This window comes from Scophthalmus maximus, chromosome 10 (genome assembly GCF_022379125.1).
Source record: "Scophthalmus maximus strain ysfricsl-2021 chromosome 10, ASM2237912v1, whole genome shotgun sequence".
In the NCBI taxonomy this organism is placed as follows: Eukaryota; Metazoa; Chordata; class Actinopteri; order Pleuronectiformes; family Scophthalmidae; genus Scophthalmus; species Scophthalmus maximus.
The window spans coordinates 21,058,274-21,082,411 of record NC_061524.1 but is presented as its reverse complement, the minus strand read 5'-3'; the positions used below and the strand labels follow the sequence as shown (position 1 = coordinate 21,082,411).

The 24,138-nt window shown below is 44.3% G+C and overlaps 1 protein-coding gene across 2 annotated transcripts; it reads left to right on the top strand.

Moving 5' to 3' along the window:
* Window positions 1–942: 942 nt before the first annotated feature.
* On the top strand, window positions 943–12,454 carry LOC118285554 (cortexin-3). 2 transcript variants are annotated; one of them, XM_035609262.2, is made up of 2 exons: window positions 943–1,070; window positions 10,383–12,454. In XM_035609262.2, exon 2 carries the CDS (start codon window positions 10,458–10,460, stop codon window positions 10,707–10,709), a length of 252 nt encoding a protein of 83 aa, XP_035465155.1. In that variant the 5' UTR covers window positions 943–1,070; window positions 10,383–10,457; the 3' UTR covers window positions 10,710–12,454. The 2 variants fall into 2 exon arrangements, with proteins under 2 accessions (XP_035465155.1, XP_035465154.1); XM_035609261.2 differs by lacking the exon at window positions 943–1,070 and adding an exon at window positions 1,245–1,449.
* Window positions 12,455–24,138: the final 11,684 nt, after the last annotated feature.

Below are 24,138 nucleotides of genomic sequence, written 5' to 3'. Positions count from 1 at the left end.
AGTCTTTGCAAAATCCTGCGATTAGAAACTTTGACATGTGAGAGGGTGTCAGACTGAAGTCTTTTAAAAGTTTTTTCAGTGTCTTCTCAAAGTCGTCTAGTGTCTGGGAGGCATGAGTCTCTTAAAACTATTTCCCAAAATGTCGAACTATACGTTCAGTCTGAAGAACCTGCATTAAGGTCAGATGAGCTACTTAAAGAGATTGCTGTGGTAATCCTTAGATCAGACTTTTTCTTCCACCTCCTTCCACCCCCCCCCCCGCCCCGCCCCCCAGCACCACCACCACCACCACCACCTGCAGTCCTCACTGGCCTCCACCGGGTGGAGACGCTGGGCTGCGGTCGGATGCCGAAGCAGTGGCCTCAGAAAACATTATATAACCTGGGAGTTTTCCCACAAACTGCTCTGCCCAGTCACCGTCTAAACCCCTTCTCGGACCCAGAGCTCCGAGGGGGCCGGTGCCTGTCGGCATTGAGACGGCAACAGACTCTAAAAACTTGTCACGTCCCCCCCACCCCAAACGAAGAAGAAGAGGAAACACAAAACACAAAAATATCCATCGCACCTTAATATTCCAAACGTCGTCCAGGTCTGTATGAGCATCTATAAGAGCTTCTGCAGAAACATCTCTGTATTGATCTCGCCACTGAGTGTGAATGTGTCTCCTGGAAAATATCATAAAGCAGAAATATGCAAAAATATGCTGGTATTTTACCATAATGACCACTTCCAAGTTTGACATAACAGATATGAAAGTGCCACAAAGGTCATGTTGAGCTCACCTTTGACCTCCACCGACCGAGTGCTTGTGTGAGTGTCACTTGAGTCTGATTTCTTGCTTGTGTTGTATTTACGATTATGATTGAACCTGCAGATATATGAGCATGCGAGTTGTCACCCCCCCCCCCTCCAACCGCTCGCCTACCTGGAGGATTGCTATGGCAACAGGTTGCCAGTGGCGACGGGGTACCACTAGGCATCGAGGAGGGACGAGGAGGAGAGAGAACACACACACAGACACGGAACACCCGAGCGGCGGGCAGCAGCAGCAGCAGCAGCGGCGGCAGAGGGTGAGGCTCAGTCTGCAAAGACAGAAACCAGATTTCATATTTGATTGTTTCCGTCCGGACGCGAGGAGCCGCGCGTATAGTCCGCTGTCGTGTGTGATCCGCCGGAATGGAGAACTGGCGCTGACGGAGATTCCCGAGCCCCCCCCCCCCCCCCCCCCCCCCCCCCCAATCCCATCCCCTCCCACCCCCCACCGATAACAACAGGTTCGGTTCTATTTTCAAGTGCGCTTCTAATCGTGAATTCCCGCCGCGGAAGGTGTGAGAGGGATGCGTCGGGCGCACCGGAGGGGGGATCCACGTGCGCAGAGAGGAGTCCGGCCGCGGCTCCGGGTACTCGAGGACCGATCTGCACGGACAGTTTCGGATTGGTGAACAACAGGTAGAATAAACGTTGGTCCATTTAAATGGCGGCTCATCTTCTTTCTCCTTTTTTTTTTTTTTGGTTTTGTTGTGGCGTTGGGTTGGTGTTGAGCTGCGGTCGTCCGCCGCGCGTCACAGGTGGATCACGTGCGATCCGGACCGCTTCAGGACCGACACTCAGTATCCGCGTTCATACTTCTACCAGCTGCAGATTCTAATCAGCATCATTTGTGATTTGGGCGATTTTTAAAATCTTTTTTCTTCCACCACTTGTAATTGTGTGTAACTACGGTCGTGATTTAATACACGTAAAACATGCGCTTTAATAACGAAGGAAATGTTATGTTGGAGTGGTGTGCGCATGTGTTATTTCAAATGTTCAAAATGGAACTCTCCTGGTGTGTGTGTGTGTGAGTGTGTGTGTGTGTGTGTGTGTGAGTGGGCGTGTGTGCGTGTGTCAGTCATGTACAGAGGCTAAAAGACCAATATGAAAAATAATATTCCATCCAATTTTTCTGGATTAAACAAAAGTGCGATCCTCTTGGAAACCTTAACCAAGTGCAGTGAGTGGCTGAACATAACCGTACAAACTTCGCCTGCGTGGTGGATAAATGGATGTTATATGTTGTCAGTTCATATTTCTTCGCAAAGAAGCTCTTTGGTTCGAGTCCAGGCTCAGACCATCCAGGAGTCAGCATGTTCCTCCTCGTGTGATGCGCGGGCTCTCCGGCTTCCTCCGACTCTAAATTGACCGTAGGTGTGAATGTGAGTGTGGATGCTTGTAACCTGCAAAGCTTAAATGGATACAGCGGTCTAGATAATGGATGGATGGATGTTCAGTGTCTTCCAACTGCCTAAACACCTTAAATAGGAACACTTCCTCATTGCACAAATCTATCTCTGTAATACACCTAAGCCAACGAGTCCTCCGACTCGTATGACATATGTTTAAAGTACGACCAGATCGACCGTTTCCCGAAACAGCGCCTCTACGGGTGACAGGAGGTACACGCCACAAATGTTTTCCGGCCTCCGAGCGTCGTGCGGTTTTATTTGCTTTACCGACGCGCGGTTGATGAGCTTGTAGAGGTCAGGGGTGATGGTTAGGGGGACATGGCAGAGAATCAACACGATTCCTTTACAGAATATAAGGAAACCATTTAAATACACAAACTTGACGAACTCTATAGTGGCCGCGAACACGACTACCGCGACGTATTCAGGACCGTTTTCTGCAACCGTATATAATGCTGCGTTCCGTTACACCTCGGAACCGCTCGGAACTCGGACCCCGGATGTCGGGGTGGTGACTTTTTTCCGACCTCCCGAGTCGCAGTGGAACCGGAACGCAGCACAACACGACGTAGCAAACATGGAGACTCACACGGGGGTTCCCCTCATGTAATTATTGAACTCATTCAAAGTTGACGAAAAAAACATTGCTTCTTTGTTGCAGGCGATTATGTATATATGAACACATAGTTATGCACAATATATTCAATTTCTGTGAATACGTTCTTCTAAATATTACACACTGTAGCTTTAATAACAATGGGCGTGTATTATAATGAAATGACTGAAAACATGCAGAAAAATAAGCTCCAATAATTTACCTCTATCTTCCTCCTCTAATGCCACACACACACACACACTCACACACACACACACACACACACACACACACACACTCGCACACACACATACACACACACAGGTTCTGTTGGTTCGATCAACCTTTCATCACAATTGGCTTCGTTTCTAAATTTGGCTTCATGTCCATGTCAGTTTAACTCTCAGCGCATGTCACCGCTTCATCTCTTCTCGCCGCGGCGACCGCCTCTGATGCTGCGCGGTGGCGCGGTCGGACGGAAATAACTTGTCAGTTCCTGTATTTTTGTCGTCTAGGAATCGTTTCATGGCGAGAGGAGTAATTATTATTTTTCCTGAAATGTAGAAAAATAGATGATAGGAGCTTTTTCTAGCAACGGCGGAAGTGCGTCTCATTTCTGATGTTGTCAGATGAGGCTTAAATGTTTAGATGTGACTGTCAAGGAAAGCTCGTCTGAACTCACAGAGCTGCAGATGATGTGAATGTTGGGAGTCTTTGAAGTGCATTATAAGTGCTAATACTCTACAGTAACCTCACTGTGTCGTCGGAGGACGAGGAGACGGGCTTATGATTTGTCATTAAACGCTGATGGGTTAACCAGCGAACAAATTCAAATTTAAAAAAACAACCCTGTTCCTTATCATTTTTTCCCCCCCACGAGGGCAATGAATCACTGCTGTGAAATGTCATTTCTGACTTTTAAGTGTGATGGATTACAGGCCGCTCATCAGCAAGAGGGCTGAAGGCTGCCCGCTCTCGCTCCCTGCCTATCCCTCTCCCGAGAGTTGCCCGCAGATTTTTTTTTCCTGTTTATTCCTCTACTTATTTTATTCATTTTCAGACAGCTCCTCTGCCCGTCGTGTCCCTTCGAGCCGTCTCATGACACAGCCGGCACCGATCCCACGTGACTGTCAGTCAGTCTCTATGACGGCTCCTCACGCTGACAGAAGTGAAACTGAGGGACGCAGCCCGAAAAGGATTGTAGTTTGATTTATGCAAACGTTTCTCCAATATCCAATATCCACCGCACCTTAATATTCCAAACGTCGTCCAGTCTGTATGAGCATCTATAAGAGCTTCTGCAGAAACATCTCTGTATTGATCTTGCCACTGAGTGTGAATGTGTCTCCTGGATAATATCATAAAGCATAAATATGCAAAAATATGCTGGTATTTTACCATTATGACGATGTCCAAGTTTGACATAACAGATATTAAAGTGCCACAAAGGTCATGTTGAGCTCACCTTTGACCTCCACCGACCGAGTGCTTGTGCGAGTGTCACTTGAGTCTGATTTCTTGCTTGTGTTGTATTCATGATTATGACTAAACCTGCAGATATATGAGCATGCGAGGTGCGATGCGAGATGCGAGGTAGGCGAGCGTGACTGTCAGTCAGTCTCCGTGACAGCTCCTCACGCTGACAGAAGTGTAACTGAGGGACTCAGCCCGAAAAGGATTGTAGTTTGATTTATGCAAACATTTCTCAAACGGAACTGATAATCTGACATTTTGTCTGATTCATCTGTAAATGAGCCGGTGGGGCCTTTAACCGCTCTGAACCCTAAGCCATTTTTTCCTATTTTTGGTCCGCCGCGTCACCTCGTGTAATAATGCTCGTCAAGCCTCAACCCTGTAATGTACAGTTAATTTATATGCATCTCTTTTTAGGACAACCTAGGCTATCAGAATATGTATGTTCAGTGATTACACATTAATGTATAAATGGTTACATAGACCATAAAGACAAAAGAAAAAACAAAATGGAAATTGAATCTCACAGACATTCATTATAATGACACACCAAACAACAATGATGAAGATTTTTCCCTCTTGAAAGCTGTTCTTCGAAGCCTTGGCTACAAGGGAAAACAATGCAAAACATTCTTACTAATGTAGTTCAAATGTACATTTTTCTACAAATATGTTTTCAACCCAAACAGGAGGAGTGAGAGGTCCTGTTTTCAGTGTAAAATCTTTGTTTTTTTCGACACTGTCTGATTGGTACAAATCTGTAACAAAGCCTTCGATTGGTCAAGTGGATCTAAAATGGACGGCAAGAAGTCCGCTAACAATAACAGTAGCCTTTTACATCTTGAAAAACGGGATAAAAATGATTGTCAGAAATCCTCTGAAAAGGGAAGCCATGCCTGGAACGGCGGAAGTGTTAGCTTCCCGTCAAAACGAACCGCAAGTTGCTTGTATATACTGATCAAATGTTATGAGGACTTTTATAACATGACGCATTTTCTGTCGCATACAGAAAGAAGTTATTATTTTGGGGTTATACATTTTACAGTACTCCTAAAATCAGAACGGCTAAAGTGAAGTCCATTAGGACAAGAAATGCTAATCAGCTTTGACCTGCTTACGGCAATGATTGACTGTCAGCACATTTTACACGCCAACGACCAAATGTCACCTCGACCTTTAATTTCAGATTAACTGGTCTAGATAACTGGTGGTCGCGGGTCGGGTTCAATCTGAGAGGTCGTGAGAATATTGATGGGTTAGGAAAAGAGAAAAAGATGTTCCTGCCCCACAATTATGCTCATTTCCCCTGGACATTCCTCTGATCTAATCTTTGCTTTCATTGCGAATTACTGGATAATTTTGCAGACCTTTTGAAGAGAGTCCGATGAAACGAGGAAAGGAGTGGCCCTCAGTAGAGGTCATACCTCCTATAAGGCCTAACAATCCTAAACTGCTCTCAGACGGGCACTGAAGTCCGGACATTTTCTGGAGGGGCTGTACGTGAGAACTCAAATGTTGCTCCAGACATTTTGCAGACTTTCGGACCATACGTGAAAGGCAATCTCTGAAGAATTCCCAATTTTCATATCTGAAAACAGCTCAACACTTGGTTGTCCATCCATCCATCCATCGTCTGCCGCTTTATCCATTTAAGGGTCGGGTGGGGCTGGAGCCAATCCCGGCTAAACCCGCATCTGGACCAAATGTTATGTGCTCTTTTTAACCATAACCCTGTTTTTGCGTAATCCTGCCAACTAACAGAGACAAACAAATGCAGATGAAAACAGAACCTCCATGGTGGAGGTAATGAATCGCCATGCATCTTCCAGAGATTTTCCCGCTGTATTCTCACAAGGGCTCAAATTGTCCAGACATTTCACTAGCAGGAAAAGTTGCGGAAAAACGTCAGAAGCAACATCCGAACCTCTCCTTCAAGAAGTTGAAGGGAAATGCCTGGACCTCAGTGCACGTCTGAAAGCAGCTCGAGTGAGTGACGTCGCTGAAGCAATAGGATTAACGTCCAAAGCTACGAATGGATGAAACCAAATAATATAGCACATTTATAAATTCAGCCAGGAAAAACAAGCGCAGATGTGCGACGATGGCAGACACGTTATATTCCTCTAAAAAAGGATTCTGACTGGGGAGCGCCTGCAGTGGAAAGGAGAGAGACAAATTCAGAGACAGATTTGCGGCAAACACTCAGTGATAATTTGCTCGGCAGGAGAAACAGCATCAAATGCCGAACAGGACTGCTGCCTGTGTTTGAACTGATGACTTTAAATCAGAAAACCCAACCGTCTTCTTCACATTAATTTTGCCTGCAGGCTGCGGTTTCTGTTTTACTCTGTGTATTGAAGGCTCCTGGTTCATCTTAGGCAAACAGAGCTGATGAATAAATGGTAATTAATGCAACCCTAAGGGAAGACTGCACGGATTGAGCTTTGACCCAAACCCAGTTTGTTCGATATAAGGGGGAATTTTGAATTTACACAGCAAGGTCGAGACCTCACCATATTTCAACTGCATAAGGAAATTATATTTATTACAGGTTCACATGGATGATATGTGATGATAAAATATTGATAAGAGTCTTTGGGGCTTGGACTCCATGGGGAGTGTAGCAGAGGGGATCGGTCCTGAAGTAAACCCCCCACCCCCCCATGGAGTCCAGACACTGGTGGTGATGGTGGTTGATGACTTGCTGAGTTGATGGATTGAAGAATCCCCTGAGTCTGATGGGGCGGGGGAGGGTACGCAGAACAGCAGCATGGAGTAAGGCCGGGCACACACTGTGCGATTTAAGGCCGATTTTGCCCAGAGAGTTGGACGATTTTCAGCTTTGTTGTGCATCGTTTGCCGCGCAGTGTGCAGGGGGGAGCGAGCAGCCATTAATTGACCCCGAGCGGCCGTCGGACGTTCCGATAAATTTCTCGCACGGTTGAAGCAGAGCCACGAGTCGACTCCTCATACACCTTAAAGCCTTTTTCCTGACTGTGCCTGCGTGAAGTGGCGAACAAGGCCAATTTGGCTTCGACGAAAAGAAATAAATAGTGTATTAAATATAATAAATAGTCAGTGTGTTGGACAAATCACTAGAATGGAGGGTTATTGTTTGTCATATAGTCAATTATGATAATTGGACATATAGTGCGTGCGTGAGTCCTTATTCACCGGCTCCCCTTTTTTAAAGGTTTTCGGCACACAGATTACGCACGTTTCTGTCTTGTCGGCGTTCTTCTTCTATGGCAAACGCAAAATGTCTCAGCCTCCGAGGAGCTTTCCGCAGGAGCCGAGCGGGAGCAGTCGAGTCGTGGCTGACGGTCGGACCGTACAGTGTGGGCACATCAATTCTTCACATCGCAGACGATTCACTCGGACAGTTTGAGTCGGAGTTAGACGACAGCGCTTCTGAAATCGCACAGTGTATGCCCAGCTTAAGGCGGGGAGAGATATCATATTTAAACAGACAGCAGCGAGATGATAGGCTAACGAGGCAGGTGTGTATTGGACAGATGCTATTGGACAGATGAGACCAGCTGATTAACAGCTGATCGCAATGACGAAACTGAGTGAGTGTCTGACAGCCAGGGTGAACGAGAATGAAATTTCAGCCGAAGCATGCATGAGAGCAGTCTTCCTGTCCGAACTTGCGATTGAGCTACATTACAGAGAAACGCAACAGTTCTGCATCGCTGCAGCCATTTGCAACCGTGTGGCACGCGTATATCAGTGAGGCTGTTTCATGATGGAATACCTTGCCATGATGCCCTTGGGGCAAAAATGATCTGCCGTGCCGCTGTGATCTGACCACGTTCCTGACTCTCTGAGCATTTTCCATAAAATGTATATATATTAAAATCCTCACAACACAAGTTAGTTATTTAGGAATATGCACCAGGTTAACACAAACTAGTTTTTTTTAAAGGTTATAAATCAGTACCCACGTTAAGTCGTTGATGTTGAACCACTAATTTTATATTAAAATGTGTTGACTCACTTTAAGTCTGGAGCTTTTGTGGGGGGCCCTACCATTCTGGGGCCCGGGACACTTGGTTAGTAATCCAGCCCTCATCGTTTGTATTCATGCCTCATTCATGAAAACCCAAAGAGTAGAAAATCACTTCTCTTCATGCATGACAATGTTTAAAACTCATACGAGACAGGGTTGGTAATTTTTGAAGTGTCCGATGAAGCAGGAAATCTTCCTCCAGAGCAGTGTTAGATCCAATCAATGTTGTCTAACTAAAACTCCAAAGAGGCATTTCAAACTTCCAGGAGTCCCATGAGCCCAAGAATAAACTCATCTGAGAGAGTCGAGGCCTGTTCATTCCATCACAACTCCCTATTTTATGTATTTAGTCCATTGAGATTCCAGATACTTTCATTGTAAACTGTATACAAACGACCAATGTGATACAATGCGATGGCATATGATTGGTACAATGCAATACGATACAATACGATACCATGCGATTACCATATGATACTACATATGATACTACATATGATACCATATGATACGATACGATGCAATACAATGTATTACAATACAATATGATGCGATACAATGCGAAGTCATATGATCAATGCGATACTATATGATACGCTGCAATATAATGCAATACGATGAAGTGCGATGCCATGTGATACGGTACTATATCATACGTATATTGTCATTGCACTACTGTCTGACAGTATCACAATGGAATTGCGTTGTCCTTACTGAAAATTAAATTATACTATATGATGCGATGCGATACGATACGATTGCAATACGACGCAATACAATGCGATACAATGCGATACAATACGATGCTATATGATACAGTATGATGCAATACTATACTATACTATGCAATACTATACTATACTATGCGATACGATGTGGTATGATACGATATGATACAATACTATACTATACGATACGATACAATACGGTGTGATACTATACTATGCGATGCAAACCAATGCGATGTGATACTATACTATACTATATGATGCGATACAATGTGATGTGATACAATACAATACTATACGATATGATCGATACAATACGATGCGAGAGGGGAACTCTTAGGGACTTATAGGACTTTAGAGAAGGCCCAACATATCAGCATTTTAAATGTCACATTTAACATAATAATAATTATCTCTTTTAATTCAAAATTTGTTTGGGACCTAAAACCTTGAAAATAGAGTTATCCAATCAGATTTAGTTGTTGTTGTTGTCTCTATGCAGGAAAGAGGTTACAGCTCGCTCACTCATTGGTTAGGACTTCACGATCGGGACACAAGTCCGGGGCTTGTGTGTTCCTTTAGTAAGTGACGGGTAAATCAGCCAATCAGATTTTGCTATTGTAGTGGGCGGGACCGAAAACATCGCCCTACGCCTTCCAGAAGGCCACTGACATCTAGACGGGTCCGTGAGCACGAAGTGTGAGGGACACCGTAGTAATGACATTTAGAAGCTAAAGCATCTGGTGATAAATTTAGACCCCAAAAACATTCTGACTATGCGATGTTGAAGGCCCAGTGCCAGACCCCACGGTTCGCTAATGGATACTATACTATACTATACTATACTATACTATACTATACTATACTATACTATACGATGCGATACAATGCAATGCAATTCTATACGATACGATGTGGTATGATATAATGCGATGCAATACTATGCTATACTATATGATGCGATACAATGTGATGTGATTCGATACAATACTATCTGATATGATACGATACAATGCAATGCAATGCTATCCGATACGATGTGGTTTGATATGATAAGATGCGATACCATTCCAACGATTCTTTTTGAAAATACCAACCCCCTTTATTTTCATTCCTCGAGGGGTGAAAATTTCACAGTACTTTGCAATTGTTTTGAAATACAGTAAGACCACTGCAAATTTACAGCCATTCAATTAAGTGAGGCTTTTTCCACCCAGACACACATTTTGTTTTGTTCTTGTTGTCTGTTTGGGAGTTCCCTCTGTTTCTAGACTGGATATATTGCTTGTTCCATCTGTCACACCAGAGAGGACATGATCAATAATCCATCTCTTTGGATTCTCACACAGGTCCTGTCCACTGAGCCCACCTTCACCTCAAATCTTTCAGCAACCGACAAAGAGCTGGAGCCGAGACGATCAAGCATGGATGTGCCCAGGATGGCCGAGGGCCTCTTCAGCAGCACACTGTCCTCGTCAGGTGGCGGCCATCACGTGCCGTCCTACCTGACACTGGAGCAGAAGGCCGCCTTCGTCTTTGTGCTGCTGCTCTTCATCTTCCTGGCCCTGCTGATCGTGCGCTGCTTCCGCATCCTGCTGGACCCCTACCGCAGCATGCCCTCATCCAACTGGACCGACCACACCGAGAAGGACACGTTTGATTACCGCATCGTCTGAGGAGCCCCCACCGGTGCGCACATTGAGAAAATTAAATAAAATAGACTGATTCGATGCTTGAAGAGCACTTTGGCCCTAAGAACAAATGACTGCTGATTCACCAGGCTTTCAGAAAATCATCTGAAATGTTCGGACTGGAAAGAATTGCGAAGGCGGATTGTCGTCGAAATGAGCGCCAACCAGAGTTCAACAGCTTCTCCCTGCCAAATCAAATCAACGATAACGAGACAACCAGAACTATGCTATGAAGATTATTGATCAAACTACCATGACCTTCGTTCAAAGTGACGCACCAGAACCTCCTGAGGTTCACCCACACCTACCCGCCCGCCCCTGCCATCAGTTCTCTTGTGGACTACCTCCTGCATCTCATGTGTGTAAAACACACCTCACACAGGGTCAAACATCTTGTCAGATCCAAACCGGGTTGGATGATAACAGTGTTTACATCTAATCACGTTTACGTCCTTAGATTTTTATTGATAATGTAGACAATCAGTGTTTAAAAGAGTTACAGGAAAAAAAATGTATTTCCAGAGTAAAAAGTTGAGGTCTTTCTTTTGCATATTTAGTCCTAAGTTGTGGACGAAAGCGAGAGGTCCATAAGACTTTATATGACTGATATGATCAGGCGAAGAAGAATTCCATGCCTTATGTCTTTACAGATATTCCAATGTGGCTGTTACCGTCTAGATATTTTGGTACAACCACAAACAAGACTGGTATCAAGGTCATAAAAAGCAGGTTTAAATAATCACAAAGAAGGAAAACATGGTTGAAAAGAGTGCTTTGGACGGACACGATGCCGGTGAGCAGCTCCTACCTGTTTTTTGTGTGCGATAAAAAACAAAAAAAACAAGTTGTCCTTTCAGTCACATGGAGGGAGTTTCAGTGTCCACGTCTTTAGATGTCAGAAACCAAAAGAGGTATTGAAAAAAAACGTTTACTGTGCTGTACCGTGTGCCTAATTTGAAAAAATAAAGATAATTAGAATCAAATTTAGATTGATGTTTTAGGAAAAAGAACGAAAATGGGTTCACATTTTTGTCTTTAAAATAGTTTTGTTTTTTTGTGTCTGTGCGTGTGTGTTGTGCCCATTTAAAGAAATTAAAACTGCATTTTAGTGCCTGCAGTTGGTATATTGACAGTTGGTATGCCAGATCTGCAGTGAGTTGGTGACGAGGATGTCGATGCATTTTTCACATCAAACCCTTTATGAACTGGTGTTGTGGCTCTTTCGCTGGGCAACTTTTCAACTGTGCGCCTTATAGTGTAGATTGTTTACAGTATACATAGGTGGCGGAGACACTGGAAATCGATTTTGGTTTTCGCTGATGTGACGGTGTCTTTGCACATTTACTGGGATGTCATACAACTCACTAAAAAGAACGAAGAAAAAAAGAAGAACAAAAGTTCCCCGGTCTCTATCCTGCTCGGACAGGAAGTGACCCATGACCCTTTCGATGACATGTGATGTTCTCGTGATCTGCTGTGGCCTTTCTCCTTCCTATCGCAAATGGTGCAATGTTGTGCTGAGGTGATGTGGGTTGTGGTCTTTTTTGTTTTACGCATGTATTTCATCGCTGGGTGTCCTCTCTCTGTGCATGATAAATGGTGAAGTGCTTGAAATCCCGATGTCGTGGGTCCGTTGCTCGAGCAGCCATTTCCCCGTCTTTTGTTTCAATCTGTTTGTTTTTCGCCTGGAGCCGCTGTTCTTTTTTGTAATAAAAAATGATCACAGTGCAGCTTTCAATGCGTTTTATTTCAGTGGATTCATTCACTCAGCGGTGAAAGTGGCAAGAGGTAAGGACAACCAAACAAACAAAAAGAAATTTAGAAAAGAAATAGATGAGGAAACCATTTCTCTGCAACCCTGCCCTTTTCAAGGCGGCAGGATGAGCCGGAGGCCCAACACATTCTTTTACACATTCTATCAGCGGCTGGCAGTGGAAGCCAGCAGGTGTCTCGATTGGTTTTCTATGAACCCAGACCCCCCCCCCCACCACCACCACCACACACACACTAGTCTCCAGGCTGCGGCTGCTTTTTGAGCCGAGAGCCTCCAGGAAACCGTGCAGAATAACAATCTTTCCCTCTGACACCGCCGCTGAATATGTTGACATGCACTCATCTGCCGCACACACTCCCTGAAAAAACCTGGATTTTGTTTCGCGAGCGAATATACAGTATGTGCCTCTGTTGTGTAACTTAATAATCCTGCTGATATCACACATCCGCAAGTTTGGCGTTTTTTCTTTTTTTTCAGGGAGAGCTGCCGGATCAGAATACGAAATGAGAGCTGATCCCACAGAGTCTGCACTTTTTGGATTATCGTGTAACGGGCAAGCTACGTCTTTACTGGAGCTGTTTTCACTGTTTGCTCATTTTCAAAAGCCAAACTAGCGATGTGCAATCCTTGGCTGCACATTTGTTCACACAGAAGCTCTCTCAAACCCCCCCCCCCCCCCCCCCCCCCCCCAAAAAAAAATTACTTTGGAATGAAGAAAAATTGATCAGTTCCTCTAAAACCTCTGCTCTTTCACAATTGTATTTTTGTTTTTCCAGGCGCTTTGACATTGTGATCATTATTTTGTGTGGTGCCCCGGAATAGAAACAAATCATCTCTTTTGTATGAAAGCTTTCATTTTCCGACTCGGAAATCTCAATAGCTCGTGCCAAACAAAGATCATAATCCAGTCCAAACACGCCCTAACACAGCGGCAGGGAACATTAAGCGCCGTGGATCGATACCGCTGTCATGCTTTATGCAACATGACTCACATTAAAGAAAAGCCACTGATAATTGAATTATTTCCATTCTCTGCCGTGCACATTCAGATGCCTTGCGCTGAATTCATCCCCTTCCCAGACACCCCATTGCACAATTCAGCCTCCAGTTAATTTAATGGTCTGTGCACAGGTTGGAAGGGACTGTTCCCCCGTGAATGTGAATATCTGCACACGCCGACATGAGAGAGGGAGCGGTGATACCGCACAATTCATTTTGGCAAGTGATTCTTTTTCTTTCCCGAGAGCCGGTGACTTTGACAATAGTCTGTCACCTATTTCACTGACGAATAGCGCCAGGCTTCGGCCAAGGGGATCACCTGAGCCTTAGGGGCACCTATTGGTCTTCTTCCGTTAAAATATGCAGAAGTGCACAGTTCTGGCTGTGGCTCAGGAGGTGGAAATGGACGTCCACTAACACGAAGGGCGATGGTTTTGATCCTTGACGCTTAACCCTAAGATTGCCACCTATATGAATGATGTATGACAGAAGGCAAGGCAAGGCAAATTTATTTGTATAGCACATTTCAACAACAAGGCAATTCTATGGAAGCCGATAAACGGCTGTCTCGAGACAACGAGATATCAAAGGTGACATGTTATGCAAAAATCACTATTTCAGTGTTTTTTGCAGATAAATGTGTGTATCTGTGCAGCCTGCTGGCCCACAAATTGTGAAAAAAGTTCGTGAGCTGGCTAAACCCTACAGCCTGGCTCTGAACGACTGGTTCAGATTTCTCTCCCACTGTGATGTCACAGTTGGACTCTTTTGGGGGTAACCCCGCCTGCAACTGAGAATCTCCACTTCATGGGGCTTGGCATATCTTACACATTTTGAAATTGGTTGACCAATCACAGCAGACTGGGCCAGCTGGCCAATCAGAGCAGACAGGGGTTTATCGGGAGGAGGGGCTAAAATAAATCCAGGTGTTTTAGACAGAGGGTGAAAAGAGGAGCTGCAGGAATGGGCAGGATGAGAACACTGATGCCTTTTCTGAATATTAGAGCATGTAAACCTTTTGAAGTGGTCACCCAAATTAAAAGTATGAACCTGAATATGTCTCCTTTAACTCGTGACGCAGTGGGCGTCAGGCTCTCTAGGTCTGGCAGCACACCTGTTTCTTATCCACTCATATACATTGAACCTGTGTCTCCGTCCCCCCGTTTACTCGATGCCAAAAGGGATCAGTTCATCATAAAAGTTCAACAGCCAAATATAATTCGACCCTGGGACATTAAGGACTGTTAGGACTGAGAATGATGCGGACCCAAATATGCAGGACACCAGACTTCAGGAGGAGTTTAACACGTTTTAATGGAAATCCAGGGGAAAGGGGGCGCGGATTTATATATGAGTTGTCGGGCAGGCAGGCCGAAAACCCAGATTTTTTTTTCTGCGCACACACAAAAGCGACAGCTAACGGACAGTGAGGACTTTTTTTTTTACTAAACGCGTATTGCTTTAGAATCGCTTACTGCCCCTTTAAGTGGATGTCATTGAAGACCTTAACAAGAGCCGTCTCAGTGCTACGGTCTGGTCTAATTCCAGACTGTAAGACATCAGAAGTAGTGACGTGTAGAGAAACTTGTACTGTAAAGTGCTTTTGGTGGTTGATGAGACTAGATTAGTGCTAAATAAGTACAGTCCATTCACCATTACAAAGAGTATAGCACAAAAGAGTGAGTTCTTAATCAACAGACAGAGCATACAAAATGCCAAATATTTGTCGGTTCGAGGCTGTTAGCTGAGAGGAGGTTTTATATTGTTGCAAAAGAAACAAATTGTGGTTTGCCAAACAAAACAAGTAAAGTTGAAGAGATCTCCTTGGGCTATTTTCAGATTTTTTATTGACTTTACAGCTGATAGATTCATTTTGAATACGTTATAGAAGTAAAGTATAATAGACAGGTTAAGCAACAACAACACCCGAGGCTTCAACACGGCTTCTCACAAACCAACGGGTTGCGTCCCAGTGGGTTGCCACTTGAACCCAACCAGCAGTTGGATATTTAAGTGGGGGACCAAAAGACCGCCACTGGCACCGCCCGAGCCAGGCTGCCAGCTAAAACGAGAAAGGACCATTCAAAGGACTTGTGGACACAGTCTCAACAAAAGCTAAACCCCTATGAGCCTTAATGCTGCAAGTATTCGTTGCAAGTCTGTGTTAAAGGAAAGGCTGCTTTTTTTTAATGACGTGCAATTAAAAACAAAACAAGGAACGAAAGGAAATCAGGATTATAATGTGGATTCTACAGATAGTAAGAAGAGCCTCATGCGCGCAGGTCATTTTGAGCCTCAGGGTCCTGAGAGCGGGAAGGCTATCACCCCCTGGTCCCTGACAGCCTGAGGGGGCCCTGCCATGTGACTTTTAGGCGATGTGAGTGGGATTACACAGCCTTTAAAACTCCACAACACGCTGGAAAACCTTGAGCTTAGTTTGTGGAATACACAGGCAGCCTGCTGTGTGTGAAGAATGGGACAGGGACGGTGCGATCCGTGTGTCACTGCGTCTCGTCGAGAGTCGGTCTTGTCAGTTTCTATCAGCCACAATCTGCCTCAGACCTCAAACTAGGCACATCAGAGGAAGACATATCGCACATCAGAGGAAGACGCATATCGCATCAAACAGCAGCACTCGAGACATTTTGTGCCCACGTTTCGTGGGTTTTACTTACAGACATCTAAGTGCAGTGATGTACAGTCATAAAATCATGCCATCAAACCATCATAAAATAATGATGACTCACTATTATAGGTTTCTTGCTCGTTTCTTTATTCATAATAGAAGTCACCTAAAAACTAATTTGAAAATAAGACTTTGTGCTACCGCAACAACTGTCTTAACAAATATCCACTGACAGATGCCATAATGTAACTGGTGAATGTGTAATAAATGGTAAAAACAAACAAATTCATAATACTGAATTATTACTTTTTCCTTAGCTGAGGCATGCGGTCACTTAACCAGATGATTCCAGGACATGTCCTTTGACTCACACATTAAACAAGTCTCTAGGACAGCTTCATTTCGGCTGCGCAATATCAAGAACATTAGAAACATCCGTTCTCTAAAGGATGCTGAAAAACTAGTCCATGCATTTGTCACTTCTCGACTTGACTACTGTAATTCATTACTGTTAGGATGTTTCCCTAATAACTCTGTGAAAAGCCTCCAGTTAATCCAAAATGCTGACAGGAACTAGAAAAAGAGATCATATTTCCCCAGTCTTAGCATCTCTGCATTGGCTTCCTGTCAAATTCAGAATAGAATTCAAAATCCTGCTCCTCACCTACAAAGCCCTTAATAATCAGGCTCCATCATATCTTATAGAGCTCATATTTCACTTGCCCAAGATCACTTGTTTTTCTTTTCCCCCTTCAAAACACAGTCAGACGGCTGGTGGTTTAAGAGGCTGTTTTAAAACATAAAGGTCACAAGTTTGATTTCCCAGAAAAGATATGGTCCATCAGCCGCCATCAATTCAGCTGTAGTGTCCTTGAGTCCAACATCGAGCTCCGATCTGTCCCATGCAGGTCACACAGGATAACAGAGGATGAAGTGCTCTTACTGTAATTGTATCTGTGGCTGCACTGGTGCCGCGCACGTCAGGAAAAATGACACAAATTCTTGAGAATGACTTGAAGTTTCAACATAGCGCGCACTGCCAAGGCCCAGCAGTCCACTTATGAAACCAAATTCAAGTCCGCTAGATCCAGATTTTGTATTTTTTTCACATTTTCACCAAATTGCTCACACTCGTAGATATCAACCCCCCGAAACGCGCCTGATATTCTTCATTACGATCTATGAATTATTCCCAGGGAAATTGATAATAAAACAAAATGTAAAAAAAGATCTAGATTCGCAATGTTAAACAAACTGTTGAACAGAAAATTCCTGTTTCCACCCGTTTGCTCGGCTACACGCCAAAATGTCATGAGTTCGTTCTTGGCCCATGTCCTATCCTTCCACCAAGTTTCAGGAAAATACATTAAAGGGATAGTTCAGTGATTTTGAAGTGGGGTTGTATGAGGTACTTATGCATAGTTAATATGTTACCCTGGGGAGATGGTGATCAGCGCTGTCATTTTACGGAGTTTGGAGAAGTGGAAGTAGCGAAAGTCTGAGTCCCACTGTTGCAGAGGGGACCACAAAAAACTGAAAAACGTCTTTTTCGCCACATTTTTAAATGCTTACCTAAAAAGAATTATGTATTTTTTCACTGCTTTAGTGTGCCACCAGACAGCCGTATATATGTTTGCACTTTCTTTCGAGCGGCCATGTATTACTACGCCAACTCGCGCAGGTGTCTCTCCGCAGTTATTCTTCTGTATACTCTGGTTCGTAAAGGTATCCTCTTTCGTCCACGGTGAATGGCCTGTCTTTCTTCGCTTTCATAATCTCACATTTTAGTTTTCCTGTGTCTCTTGAATCAGCCGGGGTAGCTCTGAGTCGAACAGCTGATTTTGCGGAGTGGTACGCTGCTGCTCGGCACCGGCGCGAGTTGCAAAAAGTGCAAAAATAAACGGCTGTCTGGCGGCAAACTGAAGCAGGGAAAAAATACATTATTTAGCATACAATTGAACGGATATTCATTTTTAGGTAGCATTTAAAAATGTGGCGAAAAAGAGGTTTTTCGGTGGTCCCCTCTGCAACAGTAGGACTCAGACTTTCTCTTCTTCCACTTCTCCTCCAAACTCCGTTAAATGACAGCGCTGATCACCATCTCCATAAGGTAACATGTTAACTATGCATAAGTAACTCATACAACCCCACTTCAAAAGCACTGAACTATCTCTTTAAGTAGGTTTTTGCATAATATCAAACAAACAAACAGATGTGTGGTGAAAACATAACCTCCGTGGTGGACGTGATAGAAGTTCATTTGGACTGGTTTCTTCAGCCTCTCACAAATAGTGAAGATGATTCACAGCATCAGCATCCAAACCCTGTGTTGCCGGCTGAGGCAGAGATAATGAGTCATGGCGCACGTTGCACACTTTGTTGTTGTACTTCATGCAAAATTCAAAACCAACATCCATGACTGATTTCGGAACTTTCTTTCATTGAATTGAAATTAAATTTTGATTCCTGTGTGGCCCTTTTGAGATCCACTACTCAGTATTAAATATTCATAACAACATAACAGACAAGAGATGCACTCAGAGAGATGCTACACCCGCGCAGCATCGTAAAAGTGTTGAATATTCGATGTGTGCTACACTGTCAAAAAGCTTTAATATGAAAAGTTGTAACTTTTAAGCACAGGTGATTGACAAAATGCTGACATTATGATAACTTGACAATTACAGGGAGGATGCAGGCCAGCAGAAATCATAACACATTGACAATGACATTGTGAAATGTAATTCTAAGATCTGATCAGAATAATTTTCGCGAGTTCCAATGTCTGCCGTTATTTTCTTTGTAGCTTTGGCTCATTTTAAATTGTTTATTTTTGTTACTCTGATTATTTTATCTCCTTAAATTTGAATTATTTTCTGACTTCTACTTGGAAACACAGTCTGATGTTATCTAGCCACTTTTGCCCCTCGAGACCTTGGGTTTAGATTTAACATTTACATTTAGATTTAGCATTTTGCTTTTCACATATAAACACATCTTTAACAATGTATGTCTCAGATGTGAAGAAAATGAGCTGAATGTGAAGAAAATGAACTAAATATTGAAAATATGAATATTAATAATAATAGTCAGAATTGACTACGAAAATCAACAGTGTATGTGTGTATGTGTCTGTGTGTCGAAGTCTGCATAAAACACTAACAGACTGATTGTTAAATATGTTTATTGTTCTTTTTTCAACTTCTGGTTTGACTCAACAGCGCCGAGCCCACGTTCTGCCCCCACAGGGTCACGATGAGCTTGTTGGCCAACGGTCCGTCACCATGGTGATGACCTTCACCCCCACCGTCCGCCACCACGAATGGTTGTTCCCACCTACTTGGCAGCCAACAGTTGGCTTGTGTTTGTTAGATAACAGCATCCAAGAGTTACACAACCTCAACGATGGAAAAAATGTCTTTCAGACACTCAATGAGGAATTTTATTCTGACAGGCGTGAGAAGAAGATGGAACGAAATGAAATAAGACGGTACACTGGATGTCCCTCTGCCGCATTCATCATCCGTCTTTTATTTCCGCTGTCTTTCTGCTTCTGTCCTAGATTGTGGTGTCCACTCAAGGTGTTTTCTTGTTTGCTGTCAGACATGATTACGTTGTATGTTCCCGCGAGACAACACAGTACGTCTCCCGGGGGCTCACCTGCACAAATGGATCATTTCACATTCCTCCCATCTGCGGCTTAGTCTTAGTTTAAGTTTAGCACCTAAACACAACTCACTTCCCGGCATGAGCATCTCTTTCACTCTCTCTCTCAATTTCAATTCAATTCAAAGAGCTTTATTGGCATAAAAGTGTCACCAATACTGAAGAGTATTAGTGCCAGACATAAGGAAAAAGATGAGAGGAGGAAGATTTTTTTTTAATATTGCATTTCGAAATGTTGAGAATAAAGTTGAAATCCTATTTCGAGAAATAAAGTCCTGACCCGGAAGCACTTTTCAGGAGCACCAAACAACCGGATGTTGATGTTTTGCTAGCCAGTTTGCTAAGCTAACGCTAGCTGCTAACCAAGTTGTAAAGTTGCAATATTTTTATTGACAGCTGAATCTGGAAGAAACGATGCGGAGACAACGGGTGTTTGCACATGAACGTCAACGTGTGTCCGGACACGATAACGTTCAACTGCAAACAAGCACTAGTGAATTTTGAGAGGCGTGTAGGTTACTGAAGCTAGCGTAGCTTGGCTAACGTTAGTTCACATGGATGAATGACAGCTGAACCGGTGCCACATCACGGACGTTTAGGGCTATTTCCACTCTATTCTCGAAATGTTAAATACATTTTCAAAAGATCTTCCCCCTCATTTTTTGTCTTATGCCTGGCCCTAATACTCTTCCGTACAACAACAAAACACAATTTGTCCGAACATCCAGACATAACACAACGAGCATTAACACAACATTAAGATGGAATTTTATTAATTATATATACAGTATATCTTGTGAGTGTGTGTGTGTGTGTGTGTGTGTGTGTGTCGGTCATTCACTGTTCCCTCAGGTTGTGGCATGTCGGTACATATTGTGCAGCGACATTTGCTCTGTCTCCCTCTCCCATGGGTATTTTTTATTAGTTTTGAGACGTCGTTCAGCTCTTGGAAATCTGACGTCACAGAGTTGAACTTGTTCAAATAAATGTCCCTCGTTTCATGGGATGTTTTTACAACGTAGGAGAGAGTGGCATCCCTGTCTCGACCTCACCTGTCGAACAGTGACCACATGTCCTGTTTTTCTTTTGGCTGCCATGTTTTTTGGTGTCTTTCCTGTTTCGACGGCCAGTGTGCGTGGTCACCGAGCCAGGACCTGGTTAGGACCCGTCTCTGCTTTCTATATCTGACAGGTAATTCATTATCTCATTTTTAGGGCCAGGTAACATTCCAATCCACGTTGGCTTTTAGTTTTTCCTCTTTCCAATGTTCCAGATAGGTTTCTTCACACAGCGTTATGATGTGCTTGACTCTGACTGGTGTTTGGAGAGCAGTGTTGTTGTGAGGCTGGTCCGACCGTGTCTGAGAGGGGGCAGTTAGCCTCGGGGACCGACTCTTTTCTGGGCTCATGCTCTTGAGTTTGCGGGGCTTTGGAGTGGAGGGTGCCTCGGGGGGCTGGAATTTTCAGGCGGTTAAAACAGCTGAGCGTTCTCTTTTGAATGTTCATTTTCAGTGGGTATCTGCGTAATTCTGCTCCACGTGCCTTTGTTGGTGTGTTTCTGGGTACATATTTAAAATGTATCTGCAGAACTCTGCATGGAAACATTCTGTTGGATGTTTGTCCCGACGGACAAGCTCTGATGACTGAGTGGACCCCAGACTTCACTGCCGTATAGCGCAATGGGCTGGGTGACACTCAAATATTTTAAGCCAGATTTTAATTGGAATTTGGAAATTATGAAATGTTCACTTAGAGCTCTACCCTCTCCCACCCTCCCATCCTCACTCACTCTCTCTCTCTCTATCTCGCTCTCTTTTTTTCTCTCTCTGCGATCTGTCGTGTCTGAGAGTGAGCAGATTTCAGATGTCATAGTCTACGAGAAATAAAAAAAATCTGGCGAACTCTGTGATAACCCAAAAAAGTTTTAGTGAAGTTAACGTACGTGGATAAACCACGTAGTTACCACGAGATAGGACCCTGCCACTACATTACATTTACATCCGTCCAAGATTGAAGGCTTACACACCAGATAATAGAAAAGTCATTCGGTCTCAGTGTCTTCTCTGACATCACTCAATTGACACTAAGTGGAGAGCATTGACTACCGGCAATTGACACTGACACTTTAATCCACTGGTTTCTGTTAGAAAGAGTCACAGCTCAACAGTTTTTGGAGTGAGTTCAAAAGCCCCCGGAGAATGTCTGCTTAAACTGGCCTGCGCTGCTGAAAGTGAGGAAAACATCATTTCATTTCATTGGCGTTATGACTTTCACTTTCCTATAACGGGCTCGTTTTGCGACCGAAGGCAGTCGTGTGGTTAATGCGGCATGGAGCATAATGGCCATAATAGTCTACAGTGTTCTATTGCTAATGAGCGGATGGTTCATTTTCAGTGCCATTTGGCAACTTACTCACTGCGAAGTGGCAGTGAAATTCATCCGAAGGAGACATTTTATCTACACAGATTTGATTTAAAGGCTTTATTTTTTTTTTTTTTTATTGTAATTCAATGTCTGTGTTTCAACCTCAAAAAAAAAAACTCTTACGAACATGGCTCAGAAAATAACTTCCGGGCCATTGCACAAACATTCACTGTGTCCTGGTGATTCATCCCCCTCAACCACTGACATCGGGGGATCATTTCACTCCCGCGGACCAGGCGCATGTGTACGTTTCATAAGCATGTGTCAGTGCCATCTTGCGGGGGTCAACCACCTGCTCCTGCCCGAGGCCCCGTCTATCTTTGTCCTGGCTATAGCTGAAGAGCCCCGTCCAAGGAGAGAAGTTACCTAATGCTACCTAATGACCCTCCAACGTACGAGCTGAAGGCCCACGCACCTCCTCTGTTACGTAAGGCCTCGGTGGGAGAGGGCGATGGGCAACTTTTATGATCGCACCTTTTTCGCGTCCAACATGATCGCTAACCGCAGTTTCTCTTTTTCCGATTATGAGCGTGGATATTTTCAACGTCTCATCCCATGTTGGTGTGCGAAATGGTGTCTAAATGCGGGGTGTTAGAGAAAGGACGTGTTTGCAACATGGCGGCGTGACGGAGAGGAGAGAGGCTGCAGGGCCACTGAAACCATAGCAACGCCGGCGAGAGTCCGACCGGAGCACCTGCACTACAGTCGCACTTAGAAAACATCAAGCGTATGTTTTGAAATCACAAGGGGAGCATGTGCAAAGACATCGGTGTCTGCAATCTCACACTTTTTTTCTCCGTATTCCCTTTTCACTTTGCGCCCCTTGCGTCCGCCTTCTTTTTAATCCCCACACTCCCCCTTTTCTCTTCTACTCCCCCCTTTACTGTCTGTGTTCCCCCTTTCTCTCCGCCTCTCTCACAAACCCCATGATTTATCCATTTACTCTTTGTCTCCTTGTCCCCCCCCCCCACCGTCCTCATCTATCAGTCCTTGCCTCCTCATTCGTACCTGCCTTGGCTAAAAAACTGCTTGGTCATTTTTCTGTTTTCCTGTTTATTAACCTTGCACCAACAGAAACAGAGCTGACCTGACTCGACGTGTCTATGCCTTTCTGTCTTCCTCTCTGCATGCCTCACCCTTCCTTCCCTTACAGATATTCGTCTCTTTATTCCCTTAGTCTCTCTTTCCCGTCTGTCTGACTCCTCACATCTCCCTCACTGTTTTCGACCCCCCCTGTTGTTCTCTCCCCTCAGCTCCATCTGAATGTCTGCCTGTCTTTCTTTCCGAAAATGCCTCTGTCTCTCTCTCCCTCTCCCCATATGCACCCTCCGTCCGTCCACCTGTGGCAGCATCACCAGCTAAGTGCTGCCGGTATCCATTACAGTGTCAAACTTGAGCTGAGGCTCTCGCGTCTGCTCCGCACCTCAGAGGGAGATCCACCCAACCCAGTGCAGCGCTGTCATCTTCCAACACATCCTTTCAGCATTGATGTCGGCCACGCCGCCCTGCACAGATGCACGGCGCCTCCCAGTGGCGGGAGAAGGATGGGATGAGAACAGATGTCTGTGACAAGGCAGGTATTAGGCGTGTGGCAAGAAGTGTGCGGACAAAGGTTTGTGGCTGTTTGCTCCAGCATGTGTGTTCTTCTGGGTTTGTGGCAGCACTTTCCTGTCTTAAATCCCCCTGCGCAGAACCGGGTCCATACAGAAATGGTCCTCCCAGTTTCATGCGGAAGACCTGGGACTGTCGGGGGCCCTCACCTCACCCCCCAAATAAAAACCTGTCAAAGTAACGAATTTTCTGCAGCCAGGGTCTAAAATACTTGGGGGAATAAAATGTTTAACAATCACATTTAAATATAACGTTTCATCATTTTGGCCATTTAGTGTACAAAGTAGGGTAGACTGCAACAGTTAATTGATTGAT